A 16,970-nucleotide genomic window follows, 5' to 3' on the forward strand; every position below is an offset into this window, starting at 1 on the left:
GTTATGAGCCTCCATTCATAGTTTTTCAGGCACTCTGTCCACCAGATCTAAATCCTTAAACCTGTTCCTCACTTCTACTATGTATTCATAAGGGATTTGACTTAGATTGTATCTTACCGGACCAGTGGTTTTTCCTGCTTTCTTCAGTTTAAGCTTGAATTTTGCTATAAGAAGCTGTTGATCTGAGCCACAGTCAGCTCCAGGTCTTGTTTTTGCTGACTGTATAGAACTTCTCCATCTTTGGCTGCAGAGAATATAATCAATCTGATTTCGATGCTGCCCATCTGGTGATGTCCATGTGTAGAGTCGTCTCTTGTGTTGTTGGAAAAGCGTGTTTGTGATGACCAGCTTGTTCTCTTGACAGAACTCTATTAGCCTTTGCCCTGCTTCGTTTTGATCTCCAAGGCCAAACTTGCCAGTTGTTCCTTTTATCTCTTGACTCCCTACTTTAGCATTCCAATCCCCTATGATGAGAAGAACATCCTTCTTTGGTGTCACTTCTATAAGGTGTTGTAAGTCTTCATAGAATTGGTCAATTTCAGTTTCTTCAGCACCAGTAGTTGGTGCATAAACTTGGATTACTGTGATGTTAAAAGGTCTGCCTTGGATTCGTATCGAGATCATTCTATCATTTTTGATACAGAACAGCCTTCACCACTCTTTTGTTGACTATGAGGGCCACTCCATTTCTTTTACGGGTTTCTTGCCCACAGTAGTAGATATGATGGTCATCCGAACTGAATTCACCCATTCCCGTCCATTTTAGTTCACTGATGCCCAGGATGTCAATATTTATTCTTGCCATCTCACTTTTGACCACCTCCAACTTACCCAGGTTCATGGTTCTTACATTCCAGGTTCCTATGCAATATTTTTCTTTACAGCATTGGACTTTCCTTTCGCTTCCAGGCATATCCTGGAAGAATGTAAAATTACAGTATATTAAGATAAATTATTAGGATAAAAACAAAGATGGAAAGGATTTGCTGAAATATCTAACTGAACTAGAATACAAAAAAGGGAGGTGTGAGGAGGTCAAGGAAACAAGAAAATGAAAGATAAGTAATGGGAAGGTTTGATTTGTTTTTTTTCTTTTGTTTGTTTTTTTCTTTTTTCTTCTGTTTGTTTTTACTTGTTGTGATGTATTGTCTTGTTTTTTGCTTAATTTGGTGTTTTCTCTTTTTTCCTTTTGTAACCTTTAAAACTTTAATAAATATTATTTTTAAAAAAATAGTTGGTGTATTCTAAATGCTCTACTGCAGCTGAAGTTGGTGTCTTATAAGGTGTCGATATGGACTGAAGCTTTCCACATTCTTTCCACATTCAGTACATTTAAATGGTTTCTCCTGTGTGAGTTTTTTGGTGATTTCTAAGTGCTTCATTTTGACTGAAGCACTTTCCACATTTAATACATTTAAATGGTTTCTCCCCTGTGTGAGTTCGTTGGTGTGTTCTAAGTGCTCCGTTTTGACTGTAGCTCTTTCCACATTCAATACATTTAAATGGTTTTCCCCCTGTGTGAGTTCGTTGATGTCTTCTAAGGTATCTATTTTGACTGAAACACTTTCCACATTTAATACATTTAAATGGTTTCTCCCCTGTGTGAGTTCGTTGGTGTCTTGTAAGGGTTTCGTTTTGACTGAAGCACTTTCCACATTCAATACATTTAAATGGTGTCTCCCCCGTGTGAGTTCGTTGATGTTTTCTAAGGCTTTCAGTTAGACTGAAGCACTTTCCACATTCAATACATTTAAATGGTTTCTCCCCCGTGTGAGTTAGTTGGTGTCTTCTAAGGTGTTCACTTCTACTGAAGCTCTTTCCACATTCAATACATTTAAATGGTTTCTCCCCAATGTGAGTTCGTTGGTGCATTCTAAGTGTTTCATATCGACTGAAGATCTTTCCACATTCAATACATTTAAATGGTTTCTCCCCTGTGTGAGTTAGTTGGTGTATTCTAAGTGCTCCGTTTTGACTGAAGCTCTTTCCACATTCAATGCATTTAAATGGTTTCTCCCCCGTGTGAGTTAGTTGGTGTATTCTAAGTGCTCCGTTTTGACTGAAGCTCTTTCCACATTCAATACATTCAAATGGTTTCTCCCCCGTGTGAGTTTTTTGGTGTTTTCTAAGTGTTCCACTTTCACTGAAGCTCTTTCCACATTCAATACATTTAAATGGTTTCTCCCCTGTGTGAGTTCGTTGGTGTATTCTAAGTGCTTCATATCGACTGAAGCTCTTTCCACATTCAATACATTGAAATGGTTTCTCCCCCATGTGAGTTTTTTGGTGTCTTCTAAGTGCTCCACTTTCACTGAAACTCTTTCCACATTCAATACATTTAAATGGTTTATCCCCTGTGTGAGTTCGTTGGTGTATTCTAAGTGCTCCGTTTTGACTGAAGCTCTTTCCACATTCAATACATTCAAATGGTTTCTCCCCCGTGTGAGTTTTTTGGTGTTTTCTAAGTGTTCCGTTTAGACTGAAGCACTTTCCACATTCAATACATGCAAATGGTTTCTCCCCTGTGTGAGTTTGTTGGTGTATTCTAAGTGCTCCGTTTTGACTGAAGCTCTTTCCACATTCAATACATTGAAATGGTTTCTCCCCCATGTGAGTTTGTTGGTGTCTTCTAAGTGCTCCACTTTTAATGAAGCTCTTTTCACATTCAATACATTCAAATGGTTTCTCCCCCGTGTGAGTTTTTTGGTGTTTTCTAAGGTTTCCACTTTCACTGAAGCTCTTTCCACATTCAATACATTGAAATGGTTTCTCCCCCGTGTGAGTTCCTTGATGTTTTCTAAGAGTTCTATTTTCCCTGAAGGTCTTTCCATATTCAATACATGCAAATGGTTTCTCCCCTGTATGAGTTTGTTGGTGTCTTCTCAGTCTTCCACTGTGACTAAAGCACATCCCACACTCCAGGCATTTAAACTGTTTCTTTGTTCTTCCCAATGATTTCACAGATGACTCCATAGAATTCTGGCCATCATCTTCCTCACCTGTTTGGGAGTGGGGGGGGGCGGGGAGAATCCTGTTAAGACTTTCAAGAAAGAAAAGAAAGGAACTAAAAAACACGTCAATCCCAATATGCACTGTCTCTTATTTTAACAGTCTCCATTCTCCACTGTCCTCTCTTACGTTCCAAACTTCTAGGAATGTAGATGTGATAATGGCAAGAATGAGACATGATCACTCCATTCACTTAATAAAATGCATTTATGTTATAATTTATGGTGGAACTGGCTTCTTAGACACATCTCTGTACAGTGGTACCTCGGGTTAAGTACTTAATTCGTTCTGGAGGTCCGTACTTAACCTGAAACTGTTCTTATGCTGAAGCAGCATTTTAGCTAATGGGGCCTTCACCACCGGAGCACGATTTCTGTTCTCATCCTGAAGCAAAGTTCTTAACCTGAAGCACTATTTCTGGGTGAGCAGAGTCTGTAACCTGAAGCATATGTAACCTGAAGCGTATGTAACCCGAGGTACCACAGTATTTCTCTTTTTCCAGGGAGGAAATGATCACAGGCTTGAATAGCAGTCTCTCCTATGACTAAGAAGTAAAACTTTTGTGTTACTATGCCACATGTAACTGTAAAAATATTGCAATATATTAGAACAGGCATCCCCAAACTTGGCCCTCCAGATGTTTTGGGACTACAATTCCCATCATCCCTGACCACTGATCCTGTTAGCTAGGGACATTGGGAGTTGTAGTCCCAAAACATCTGGAGGGCCAAGTTTGGGGATGCCTGTATTAGAACATAAGAAGAGCCTGTTCGATTGAGCAAAGGCCCCCCTAGTCCAGCATCCTGTTCTCACAGTGGTCAACTAAATGCCTGCAGTAAACCAGCAAGCAGGATTTGAGTACAAGAGCCCCCTGCCTTCCTGTGCTTTCAGTCTAATCCTCTTTTTCAAGCTATCCAAGTTGTTGGCCATCACTCCTGTAGGATGGAAGTCCATAGAAATCCATTTAGACTATTGCTCATATCTTGGGCAATAGAATAAAAGGTGTTTTAGCAGAAAAAATTCATCACAAGCAGGCCTGCTTTCTACCAGGACGTCAGATGAAGGAGAATATAAGGAATATAATTGATATTATTGAATATTTGAAAGTAAGAAATGAGAAAAAAGTGGCCTTAATGTTTATAGATGCTGAAAAGGCTTTTGATAATGTTTCATGGGCTTTTATGAAAAATATAAAAGAAAAAATGAATTATGGGGAAGCAATTTATTTTTACCAACAGTCTATGCTGATTGTTAATAAGGTTATAACAGAAAAGTGTAAAATAATGAAGGGGACAAGACAAGGATACCCTATCACCATTATTATTTATTTTGGTATTAGAGGCCCTGGCGAGAGAGAAAAAGTGGAGAAATTAATTACAGGAATAACAGTAGAAAATAAAGCATATAAATTAAAAGCTTTTACAGTAATTGTAATTATAGTGGATCCCAAAAATACTCCACCGAAGGTGGTAGAAAAGATACAGGACTTCGGGCAGGCCGGAGGCTTTAAACTAAACAAGAATAAGACTAAGTTTTTGGTAAAAAAACACAATAGAGGAAGATCAAAAGGAATTACAACAGAAAACAGAGTTAGTTATACATAACAAAGTCAAATACTGAGGTATTTGTTTGACACCTAAGAATATTAATATTTTTAAAGACAATTACAAGAATGAGTGGAAAGAAATAAAAAGAGCTTTAGAGATATGGGGAAGAATGAATTTATCATTTTGGGGAAGAATATCAGTAATAAAAATGAATGTATTGCCAAAAATGTTATTTTTATTCCAATCAGTCCTGGCAATAGGCAACGCAGGATGCTTTGAAAAATGGCAAGAAGATATATCTAGGTTTATCTGACAAGGGACGAAATCAAGTATAAAAAATAAATTATTAACAGATGTAAGAGAGAGAGAGGAGGTTTCGCCCTGCCGGATTTGAAACTTGTCAGGGAACTGCCATTGGAGCTAGAGGCGGAGGCAAGGCTCCCAAGCGATGCTGGAGAAGGGCCCAGCAGGGAGAGAGGCAGCTCATCGGCTGGGGAAGGAAATCAGCGTAACACCAGGGATAAAGGGGGGCAGATGGGGGAATCGGCGAGGGGGCTCCAGGACTCCTCGCCAGAGACCAGCGGGGAGAGAACAGGTCCTCCACTGCCCACACCCACCCTGCGCAGAAGACTTCCGTGCAGGGAGAGTAGGCGGAGACTTGGCGTCAAAGAACTTCTTTGCTGGAAGAGGTTCAAGAAACGCCCACTGGCGGATTCTGCTAGCGACTGAAACAGCCACGAAGTGAAGGGCTGTCCAGACAGAAAAGGTTTAACCAGGCAACCTAGCCAGGAGTGGCGGCAACTTACGCACGAGCAACCCCTATAACCATTACAAAACTTTATTATGAAGCATCCTATATCTGCTAGAACCGGGAATGGAAAACACAGATACTGTATTTTAGATCTGGACGAACACAAATAATGGATAGCATGCATATTTATGGTAGGAAAAGGCCAAGGTTTTTAGAGCTTTTAAGAATCATATAGTAAGAAAACCAATTTGTAGGGTATGGGAGAAGTATAAAAATTTGCTTGAGTAAAAAACACACTGGTAGCTTTCCCCCTTGGAAGTAATATCTCTGAAAAAAAATGAATATGAGAAGTAATCGGGTGACTTATAGAGAGCTGTTAACTGAAGTTGAAAACCAACTGAAATTAAAAGATTTTGAAGAGATAAGGGAAGCTTTAACTGACTGGTTACAGTACTATCAACTAAACAATATCTTTAAGATAGACAAAAAGAAAGGTTTTAGTTAAGAGACATCACATTTCAAAAAAAACTCTTAGGAAGTAACATAAAAAGATCTGTCTAAAATGTGTAACTTGCTCCTAGAACGGTATACAAAGGATGAACAGGTCAAATCAGTTATGACGAAATGGGAAAGGGACTTAGGACATAACATACAAATGGCAGATTGGGAGAGGCTTTGGAAAACAGATCTGAAATTCACAGCTTGCTGTACATTGAAAGAAAACTACATGAAAATGATATACTGGTGGTATTTGACTCCTAGTAAGTTATCTAAAATGTATAGAGAAAGTTCAAATATCTGAGGGAAGTGTAAAGAGGAAGTGGGTACTGTTTGCTATATGTGGTGGTCATGTAAGATAACAGTATCATTTTGGGAAATGGTATATAATGAAAAAGTAGAGACATCACCTTGCCAACAAAGGTCCATACAGTAAAAGCTATGGTTTTCCCAGTAGTGATGTATGGAAGTGAAAGCTGGACCATAAAGAAAGCTGATCGCCGAAGAATTGATGCCTTTAAATTATGGTGTTGGAGGAGACTCTTGAGAGTCCCATGGACTGAAAGAAGATCAAACCTATCCATTCTTAAGGAAATCAGCCCTAAGTGCTCACTGGAAGGACAGATCCTGAAGCTGAGGCTCCAATACTTTGGCCACCTCATGAGAAGAGAAGACTCCCTGGAAAAGACCCTAATGTTGGGAAAGATGGGGGCCCAAGGAGAAGGGGACGACAGAGGACGAGATGGTTGGATAGTGTTCACGAAACTACCAGCATGAGTTTGACGAAACTGCGGGAAGCAGTGGAAGACAGAAGTGCCTGGCGTGCTCTGGTCCATGGGGTCATGAAAAGTTGGACACGACTAAACGGCTAAACAACAACAAATATAATGAATTGGGAAAAAATGTTTAAAATAATGTTTGTTAAGAATGTAGAAGCATATTTATTTGGAATTACAGGTACTGAGATTGCAAAAGACCAGGAAAGACTATGTATGCGACAACAGCTGCACAGATGTTATTATCCCAACGATGGAAAGATGCAATAATCCCAACTAGGGAAGAATGGCAAGCCAAACTGCTGGACTCTGCCGAAATGGCAAAATTAGCCGCGAGACTCGGGAATCAAGAAAACAAGGACTTTAAAAAAGAATGGGGAAATTTTATAATTTACCTATGAGATTACTGCACGCAAATCAAAAATTTAGCTGGACTTTAGGAATCACTTGTAAATAGGTTTATGCACAATTTAGATAAATGAAAACTGTGGAGAATGTATCTATACACTAGTATATTGTGTTACATAACCCTCTGGTATTTTTCCGGGTTTTGTTGCTCGCATGCGTAGAAACACTCTATTGCGCCGCGTGCATGTACAGAAGCGGTCCTCCGGTTTGCAAAAAATTCGGGCTCTGTCTGGGGCTCCTTAACGGATCCCGTTTGCAAATGGAGGTACCACTGTATGTAGTTTTGAAAAAATTAATATAAGGACCCATGAAAGGGATGGAGCGAAGTCATGTGATTCAGAGAATCTCATGAAATGATTAGAAAAATGTCTTTGATATAAACTTGTATTTGTAAAAAACAATAAAAATATTTCAAAAAAAGAGGGAAGTCTATAGATTGACTATGCTTCTGTTGATTCATCATTTGCAAACCCAGAAATAGGTGCTCCTGTTTTTGAAGTTTGCCTCAGAAACCAAACGTGCCCCTGAGCTTCTATTTTTACTGTTGCGCAGCAAATTTAAGTGCCCCCCATGCTATTTAAGGCTTTTTTTCATTCCGTTTTACCCTTGAGCAGCTAATTTAAGTTGTCTCCATCGTAATCAAGGCCTATTTCATCCCATTTGTTCCCTTGCACAGCTAATTTAAGCTCCTCCGCCCCCATCAATATTCAAGCCATTCCTGGCTGCAGTGTTCTGAGGTGACATTTGCTGCTTTAGTTTTTTCCTATTTTTTGTGTTTTTGTGGCTTTTGCATTTTTGACTGAGGCTTGTTTATTTCTTTTATGATTGATTTATAGATTGACTGTGGAAAGGCATAAAAGCCCCCCATTTAATCAATGACTATCATCAGTGCAGATACAAAAAAAATTAATTTCAATTTTTTTCATCTACAATGCTGTCTTATTTATTTTATGGTACAGAACATTGATTATTGCTTTCTTTTTATGGATCAATGGTCTTGTTAGATAGTAACATTCATGTTACAGTGCTGTTTTAGGGGTTGTTTTTAAAAGTCTGGAACGGATTAATGCATTACTTTCTATGGGGAAACATGCCTTGGTTTAGGAACGCTTTGGTTTTGGAAGACTTCTGGAACAATTAAGTTTGAGTCCCGAGGTACCACTGTAACTCCTAAGATTTAAAATCCTGGAGGAAGAAAACCTGCCCCCACTACTTTCTGAAAGGGATTCAAGAAACAAAGAGCTGCTTTGGAGAAGGCCTCACACCCCTTCCTTCTTCCTGTCAGGAACTTCCTTCCATTTGTCTCCTCTCCATCTTTTCCTCTTTCTCCCTCCACCTTCCATCTATCCCTGTCCCCATCTCCTCTCCCCTGGAACTCACCAGATTTCTCCAAGGGTCCTGGGAGGGAATGCTCAGAGGTTGTGGGGAGGGATGCGGGAGACAGCCTGACCAGGTCAACCATCCATCTTCCTCCTGCCATCCTGGCCAGGGTTGCAGGTTCAGTGTCAGCTAGGTTTGCAGGTTCAGCTTCCTGAGGAGCGCAGAAGCCAGAGCAAGTTGCAGCTTCCTAGGAGGGAGGGAAGAAGAAGCCAAGGGAGTCTGAGAGCCCCTGCCGGGATTCTCCTGCCCAAGACATTCTGCTGCCCCTGGAGAAACCCCAACTGGATACCCCCTTCCCAAGATCCTCCACCCATTTTCAAACACCCTTGCAAATTCCTTTCACCTGCCTGTCCCATCTCCCTTCCTAAGGCTGGCATGGTATGCACATTAGTGGCCTGAGAGTAGATCCCTTGGAACTTAAGAGTTAATCTGCAAAGGACTGCTCTGAATACATGGGTGGCCCTTGCATGGAGAAGGAGGAAGCCCCTTGCTTGCATCTGGACCCCCTGGGAGAGGCGGGGGATCCGCCCACTCGTCCCTCTTCCCTCACTGCCTCCTCCTCTGCCCTCCAGCCCTGCAAACACCCTTTGCTCTTGTTGCTCAGGGGAGAGAGGTGGCTTGTGGATGGAGCCTTCAAACCCATCCGTTTCCTCCTCTGCTCCCCCTCCTGTCCTTTTGGGAAACAGGAGTTTTGGTCAGGAGTAAACAACTTAGACGGCAAGTTCACAAGATAAGCACTTTGGAGCACTGCTCCTTAAAGAGCAGATTCCTTAAAGAGGGCATTTCTTGAAAAATCAAAGGCCAAACTGGAAGACCTCCGATGGCAGCCCTGTACAGTGGTACGTCAGGTTACATACGCTTCAGGTTACCGACTCCGCAAACCCAGAAATAGAGCTTCAGGTTAAGAACTTTACTTCAGGATGAGAACAGAAATCATGCTCCAGCGGCGCGGCAGCAGCAGGAGACCCAGTTAGTTAAAGTGGTGCTTCAGGTTAAGGAGAGTTTCAGGTTAAGTACGGACTAAGTACTTAAGGAATTAAGTACTTAACCTGAGGTACCACTGTACAGGGAAGTTTTTGATGTTTTTATTTTGTTGGAAGCCGCCCAGAGTGGCTGAGGCAACACAGTCAGATAGACAGGGTGCAAGTAATGAATTAATAATAAAATAATAATAAAAATATTCCATCCTAAGCATGTCCTGCTATACATTGCTGATCAGAGACTCTGTCTCAACCTCTCCCTTGAACACAACAGGGCTTCCTATTTTTACAGCTATTCTTCACATTTCTATTCTGCCCTTCCTCCAAAGATCACAGGGCAGCTTACAAGAAAAAAAAAAACACAGAGATGCATAGCAGAGTAAGAAATAAAAACGACAACCCTCCTGCCGCCCCCCCCCCATGCAGTTGTGAAGTCCATAGATTGTTTAATGAGCCAAACGCCTGGGAGAAGAGCAATGCTTTGGCCTGGTGCCTAAAGATAAGGAAGGACACTGAGGTCCTCCTACGAGGTTCTTCTGCCAGTTCTCTCACTGCGAGAAGTGAAGTTTCAGGGCAGGCAGAGGGAGTTCTAGGTAATGGCGCCCTCACGTCCAGCGTCAAAGGGATAAAGAACTACAGAACTTTTAGAAGACATATGGAGGCAGCCTTGTATTGGGAAGTTTTTAACATTTGACATTTTATAGATGTTGTTAGCTGCCCAGAGAGGCTGGTGAAACCTAGCCAGATGGTCGGGATATAAATATCAAAATTATTATTGTTATTATTATTTTTATTGCAAACCTGGCCAGCAATGCCCACCCCTCTCCCCTTGCCCGCCTCCTTCCCTGCAACTCCCTTTGCACCAGATCCCTGCAGGAGGAAGCTTCTCCCCCCCGCTTCCCCTTCAAGGCCCCCTTTAAGGAAATAGCTCCCTTTCCTCCCTTCTCTTCTCCCCGTCCTGGGGCTTCTCATCCTGGACCCCCTCGCAAAGCCCCTATTACTATTAAGTCCTTAATACTATTATTAAGGCGATCCTGGCCAGCAATGCCCACCCCTCTCCCCTTTCCCGCCTCCTTCCCTGCAGCTCCCTTTGCACCAGATCCCTGCAGGAGGAAGCTTCTCCCCCCTCCCCTTCAAGGCCCCCTTTAAGGAAACAGCTCCCTTCCTTCCCTTCTCTTCTCCCCGTCCCGGGGCTTCTCCTCCTGGACCCCCTCGCAAAGCCCCTTCCCTCCTTCCCCGCCACTGGCTTTGCACTCACCCGAAATCCCGGGCAGCGGGGGCGGGAATGGGAGCCCCCGCGGGGGAGGCAGGGAGTGAGAGCGCTTAATTAGGAGCCTTAATTAGGAAGAAGCCTCCGCCTCCGCACGACGCAGCCCCGCTTCCCGCCTCCTCCCCTCCCTCCTTTGCAAGCCGGGAAATTATCTCTGCTGGTGAAGCCGGAAGTGGAGGCAACTCAGAGGAGGAAGGAGAAGTTTCTCTCCACGCTCAGCCTCTTGTCTGTTATTTGATAATTGGGGGAAGGAAAACCTTGTAGCACCCAACCAATGGGGAGACGAGGGAGGGAACGTGTGCATAGGGAGTAAAAGCTCATTTTTTGCCCCAGCTGGACTGTGCCTGCTTTGGAACCCCGCTTTTGCAAGAATGTATTGTCCTCAATAAACTCTTTACTGCCTCACCAATTTTGTTCAGATGATATTTTAAGGAACTGCACTGTGGAGAGATACTTAGGATGGATTGTGTTTTGGCTTGTGTTATTTTGTTTATATTTATTAATTGAATAAAATTTATTTTAAAAAACCTGCAGAGGGGTTTCCCAAAACAAACAAAAAGAACACCACAGCAGTAAAATCAAGAAAAAATTAAAATTACTTCCACGTCCTAAGTATCTGGCTAAGGTAAAGGTAAAGGGACCCCTGACGACTGTGGCCGACTCTGGGGTTGCGGCGCTCATCTCGCTTTATTTTCCGAGGGAGCCGGCATACAGCTTCCGGCTCATGTGCCCAGCATGACCTAGCCGCTTCTGGTGAACCAGAGCAGCGCACGGAAACACAGTTTACCTTCCCGCCGGAGCAGTACCTATTTATCTACTTGCACTTTGACGTGCTTTTCGGCAAGCCCTAGGCTCTGTGGTTTAACCCACAGCGCCACCCGTGTCCCTGGGTATGCTTGCCTAAACAAGAATGCTTTTAGCAGGTGCTTGAAAAGAGTCTAGCAAAGGCACGTGCTTTATTGTAATAGGCGGGGAGTTCCAAAGTGCAGGTGCTGCCACAGTAAACAATGCAGTGCAGATATTATGTGGAACCTGTAGTAGTGCTTGAAACTACTGAAGGGTAGATTTTATTTATTGTGATTTCACCATGCTCTGTATTATCTGAAAAGGAACATTTATTTAAAAAGCAGGACTGCACAGCAGCAGTCTATTCGCCTGCGAGGCTCATCATGATCAGTGGGACTTTTTTTTTTTTTTTAAAGATTTTTATTCAAGATTTTCAAAATACATAGAAAAAGAAAAAAGAAACATACAAAGAAAAAAGCATACAGAACAAAACAAAAATATAACATCCTAGTCCGAATCTTACTTTCTTTACTAATTGGACTTCCTCACATCTTCCGTTCCTGCTTTCCAAATTTAAAAAGTTCTAAACAGCAATTTATCACCTTATTTCAAATACTTATTTATATTTTCCAATTATTATGTTTCCCATTTTACATTTACCTCCAACAAATTTAAAACCTTGATTTTACACATAATATTATTCAAAAATTAACTTAAACTCCGATTTCATTATAATCTCACATTCCTTTTGACTAATTTACTGAGGCCACGCTTATTTTTACTCTTTCACTTTCTTAACATTCGTACAATTTACAATATTTTTGTAGGTAGTCCTTAAACTTTTCCCAGTCCTCTTCCACTGCTTCTTCTCCCAGGTCACGGATTCTGCCTGTCATTTCTGCCAATTCCATGTAGTCTATCAGTTGCGTCTGCCAATCTTCCAGCGTGGGCAAATCTTGTGTTTTCCAATGTTTAGCGATGAGTATCCTTGCTGCCGTTGTTGCATACATAAAAAAGGTATAGTCCTTCTTTAACACCCTTTGGCCGGCAATGCCCAAAAGCAAAGCCTCTGGTTTCTTAGGAAAAGTATACTTAAATACCTTTTTCAACTCGTTATATATCATTTCCCAGAAGGCTTTAACCCTAGGGCATGTCCACCAAAGGTGGAAAAACGTTCCTTCAGCTTCTTTACATTTCCAACATTTGTTATCAGGCAAATGGTATATCTTTGCAAGCTTGACTGGGGTCATGTACCACCTGTATATCATTTTCATAATATTTTCTTTTAAGGCATTACATGCCGTGAACTTCACACCGGTGGTCCATAACTTTTCCCAGTCAGCAAACATAATGTTATACCCAATGTCTTGTGCCCATTTAATCATAGCTGATTTGACCGTTTCATCTTGTGTATTCCATTTTAGCAGCAAGTTGTACATTTTAGATAAAACCTTTACCTTAGGTTCTAGCAGTTCTGTTTCTAGCTTCGATTTTTCCACCTGGAATCCTATCTTTTGATCAGTGGGACTTATTCCCAAGCCGACGGTGCATAAGATGGACTGCAATCCTATGCATCCCTTGCATCCAACTTGTACCTAAAAATCTGCGCAAACCTGCACCAGAGAACTGTAGAGTTGGAAGGTGAGAGCTGTTTCATAGTTCTGCTGGATCTTTTAGAGGCATTTGACACCATCAGCCATAACATCCTTCTGGACCGTCTAGAGGGCCTGGGAGCTAGAGGCACTGTTATACAGTGGTTCCGCTCCTTCCTCTTGGGCCGTGTTCAGAAAATGTTGTTGGGGGTTGAGTGGTGTTGGGGGATGAGTGTTCAGATCCCTGAGCTCTCACTTGTGGGGTGCCTCAGGGTTCCGTCCTCTCCCCATGCTTTTCAACATCTACATGAAGCCGCTGTTGGATAAAAGCAGCAATGCAAAAGCCAGCTGCAAGTGGCTTTTATGCAAAACAGGATGTTATTGTCTGGAGATGTACTGCTGGGAAAAAGGGGCAGTCCATTCAGTGTACTGAGCACCGGATGTTAGCTCAGTGTATCATGTGTCCTGTACTGGAAGTACAGATGTGTGGTCTTCTTCTAGAGACTGGAGTGTACAGACATGTTCCAATGGTTTCTCCCCCGTATAAGTTAGTTGGTGTATTCTAACACATGTGATAAGGCTACACAGGAAGGTATTGAGTAATAAAAGACTGGGCCATGAATTTATTTCATCAGACAAAGTTTAAAAAAGAGGAGTAGTAATTTATGCCTATCACCAAAATTTATATTTAAAGATGACCAAGGAAGATTTGTTGCAATTGAAATTCAATCACAAGGAGAGAAATTTTTGATAGTAGGCATCTATGCACCAAACGAGGGGAAATCGGAATTTTTTAAGAAGTTACATGAGACTCTGATGGACCATATGGATTACAATATGATTTTGATGGGGGACATGGAGTGGTGACTACAAATATGGACAAGGCACAGAGACAGGTAGTTACTAAGTATGGTAGACTACCAAAAACTTGTTTTGACATGACTGACAATATGGATTTAGTTGACATTTGGAGAACGAAGAACCCCTTGGGAAGAGAGGGAACTTTCTTCTCTGAGGCCAAAATGACATGGACAAGAATTGACCAAATTTGGGTAACTAGAGGGCTGGCTCCGAAGACTAGAAAAGTGGAAATCTGCCCTAAAACTTGCTCCGACCACAATGCTGTGAAGATGGAAATGAAACTAACACCAATTGGTTCCTTTAGATGGAGGATGAATGACACTTTGTTTAGGAACGAAGATGTGACTAAGAAGGCCCAAAAAACCTTGAGAGACTACTTTGAGAAAAATATGAACACCACTGTTGAAAAAGAGTAATCTGGGACGCAAGTAAAGCAGCTATGAGAGGATTTTTGATACAACAGAATGCAATTAAGAAGAGAGCGCAAAATGAAAAATAAAGATAAGATTTTGGAGAAAATAAAGGAAGGAGAGAAGAAACTGAGAGTGAAACCAAAGTCACAGGAGATTCTGAAAGAGATAAAGTTATATCAAGTACAATATATGAAAATGATGAACCAGGAAATAGATTGGAAAATTAAACAGATGAGACAAAAACTCAATACCATTACGAATTTGGAAGTGGAGGGAAATAATATACAGAATCCAGTGGAGATCAGGAAGTGCTTTCAGAGGTACTTTAAACAACTATATACACAGGAGACGCAGAAAGAAATGGACATTGATCGTTTTTTGAAAATAAATGGACTACAAAAAAATCTCTCAAGAAAATAAGCTTATGTTGAATTACAAAATAACGGAGCAGGAGGTAGAAGGGGCCAATCAGAACATGCAATTAGGCAAATCTCCAGGGCCGGATGGTTTGACTTCAAGATATTATAGATCCTTGAAAGAATGGTTAGTACAACCTTTAAAGAAAGTTTGCAATGAAGTTTGGAAGGGAAAAAGGCACCAGAGTTGTGGAAGGAAGCTTATATTACACTTATACCGAAAACAGAGTCTGAGAAGGCACAGCTTAAGAACTACCGCCCCATATCTTTGCTCAATGTGGATTATAAAATTTTTGCAGATATCATAACTAAAAGACTAAAAAAGGTTTTAGTAGAATACATAAAGATCAAGCGGGCTTTCTCCCGGGCAGGCACTTGTCTGACAATACGAGGAATATAATTAACATTTTAGAAAAATTACACGTGAATATTAACACCAAAGCAGTTTTGATATTTGTGGACGCGGAGAAAGCCTTTGACAATATTTCCTGGAGTTTTATGAAGAAGAATTTACAGGGGATGGGGGTTGGCCAAGGTTTTGGAAATGGTATAGGTGCAATCTATTCAGAACAAAAGGCTAAATTAATTAATAATAATAATAATAATTATTATTATTATTATTATTTCTACCCCGCCCATCTGGCTGAGTTTCCCCAGCCACTCTGGGCGCCTCCCAATCAGTGTTAAAAACAGTACAGCATTACATATTAAAAACTTCCCTGAACAGGGCTACCTTAAGATGTCTTCTGAATATCAGGTAATTATTTATCTCTTTGACATCTAATGGGAGGGCGTTCCACAGGGCGGGCGCCACTACCGAGAAGGCCCTCTGTCTGGTTCCCTGTAGCCTCACTTCTCGCAATGAGGGAACCGCCAGAAGGCCCTCGGCGCTGGATCTCAGTGTCCGGGCTGAATGATGGGGGTGGAGACACTCCTTCAGGTATACAGGACCGAGGCCGTTTAGGGCTTTAAAGGTCAGCACCAACACTTTGAATCGTGCTCGGAAACGTACTGGGAGCCAATGCAGGTCTCTCAGAACCGGTGTTATATGGTCCCGGCGGCCACTCCCAGTCACCAGTCTAGCTGCCGCATTCTGGATTAATTGCAGTTTCCGGGTCACCTTCAAAGGTAGCCCCACGTAGAGCGCGTTGCAGTAGTCCAAGCGTGAGATAACTAGAGCATGCACCACTCTGGCGAGACAGTTCGCGGGCAGGTAGGGTCTTAGCCTGCGTACCAGGTGGAGCTGGTAGACAGCTGCCCTGGACACAGAGTTAACCTGCGCCTCCATGGACAGCTGTGAGTCCAAAATGACTCCCAGGCTACGCACCTGGTCCTTTAGGGGCACAGTTACCCCATTCAAGACCAGGGAATCCCCCACACCAACCCGCTCCCTGTCCCCCAAAAACAGTACTTCTGTCTTGTCAGGATTCAACCTCAGTCTGTTAGCCGCCATCCATCCTCCAACCGCCTCCAGGCACTCACACAGGACCTTCACCGCCTTCACTGGTTCTGATTTAAAGGAGAGGTAGAGCTGGGTGTCATCTGCGTACTGATGAACACCCAGTCCAAACCCCCTGATGATCTCTCCCAGCGGCTTCATATAGATATTAAAAAGCATGGGGGAGAGGACAGAACCCTGAGGCACCCCACAAGTGAGAGCCCAGGGGTCTGAGCACTCATCCCCCACCACCACTTTCTGGACACGGCCCATAGCATAGCATCTGCAGAAAACAGCAGCAGGAGACTTTTTCAGGTGGTTCGCAATCTATCGGAACCACCTGTACCACCGGGGCCTGGTAGGGACCCCAAGATCTCCTGCAATGCTTTTGCAAAGTTTTTTGCAGATAAAATCGCTCAGATTCAGAAGGAGGTAGACTCCACCGTGGGAGCAGTGCCAGGGCGGGAGAGTGCTAGAGTTCTGTCTGGTCCTGTTACATGGGATCAATTCCAGTCTGTTACCTCCGAGGATGTGGACAGGCTGCTTGGAAAAGTGAAACCGACCACCTGTCTCCTTGATCCTTGCCCATCCTGGCTGATAAAAGCGAGCCGGGAGGGGCTGGGCGATGGGCTCTGCGGGGTGGTGAATGCTTCCCTCTGTGAGGGAGCCTTCCCAGACCCGCTGAAAGAGGCGGTCATTAAACCGCTTCTTAAAAAAAATCTTTAGACCCGGCCAATTTGGCCAACTATCGCCCAGTTTCAAATCTGCCATTCTTGGGCAAGGTGATTGAGGGGGTGGTTGCTGAACAACTCCAAGCACGCCTGGAGGAAACGGACCATTTGGAT

At 42.6% G+C, this 16,970-nt stretch overlaps 1 protein-coding gene across 1 annotated transcript in view; it reads right to left on the reverse strand.

Annotated features, from left to right (window-relative positions):
* Positions 1 to 1,079: 1,079 nt before the first annotated feature.
* Positions 1,080 to 16,970, reverse strand: part of LOC144326467 (uncharacterized) — a 36,496-nt gene continuing 20,605 nt past the window's right edge. The window contains exons 4-5 of the mRNA XM_077923019.1: positions 9,836 to 9,842; positions 1,080 to 2,893 (exon numbers count right to left, since the gene is read on the reverse strand). Of these exons, the coding sequence (XP_077779145.1) occupies positions 1,333 to 2,893; positions 9,836 to 9,842 (1,568 nt within the window). The 3' untranslated portion in view covers positions 1,080 to 1,332. The remainder of the gene's footprint in view (positions 2,894 to 9,835; positions 9,843 to 16,970) is intronic.

Source organism: Podarcis muralis, chromosome 2, assembly GCF_964188315.1.
Source record: "Podarcis muralis chromosome 2, rPodMur119.hap1.1, whole genome shotgun sequence".
Lineage (NCBI taxonomy): Eukaryota > Metazoa > Chordata > Lepidosauria > Squamata > Lacertidae > Podarcis > Podarcis muralis.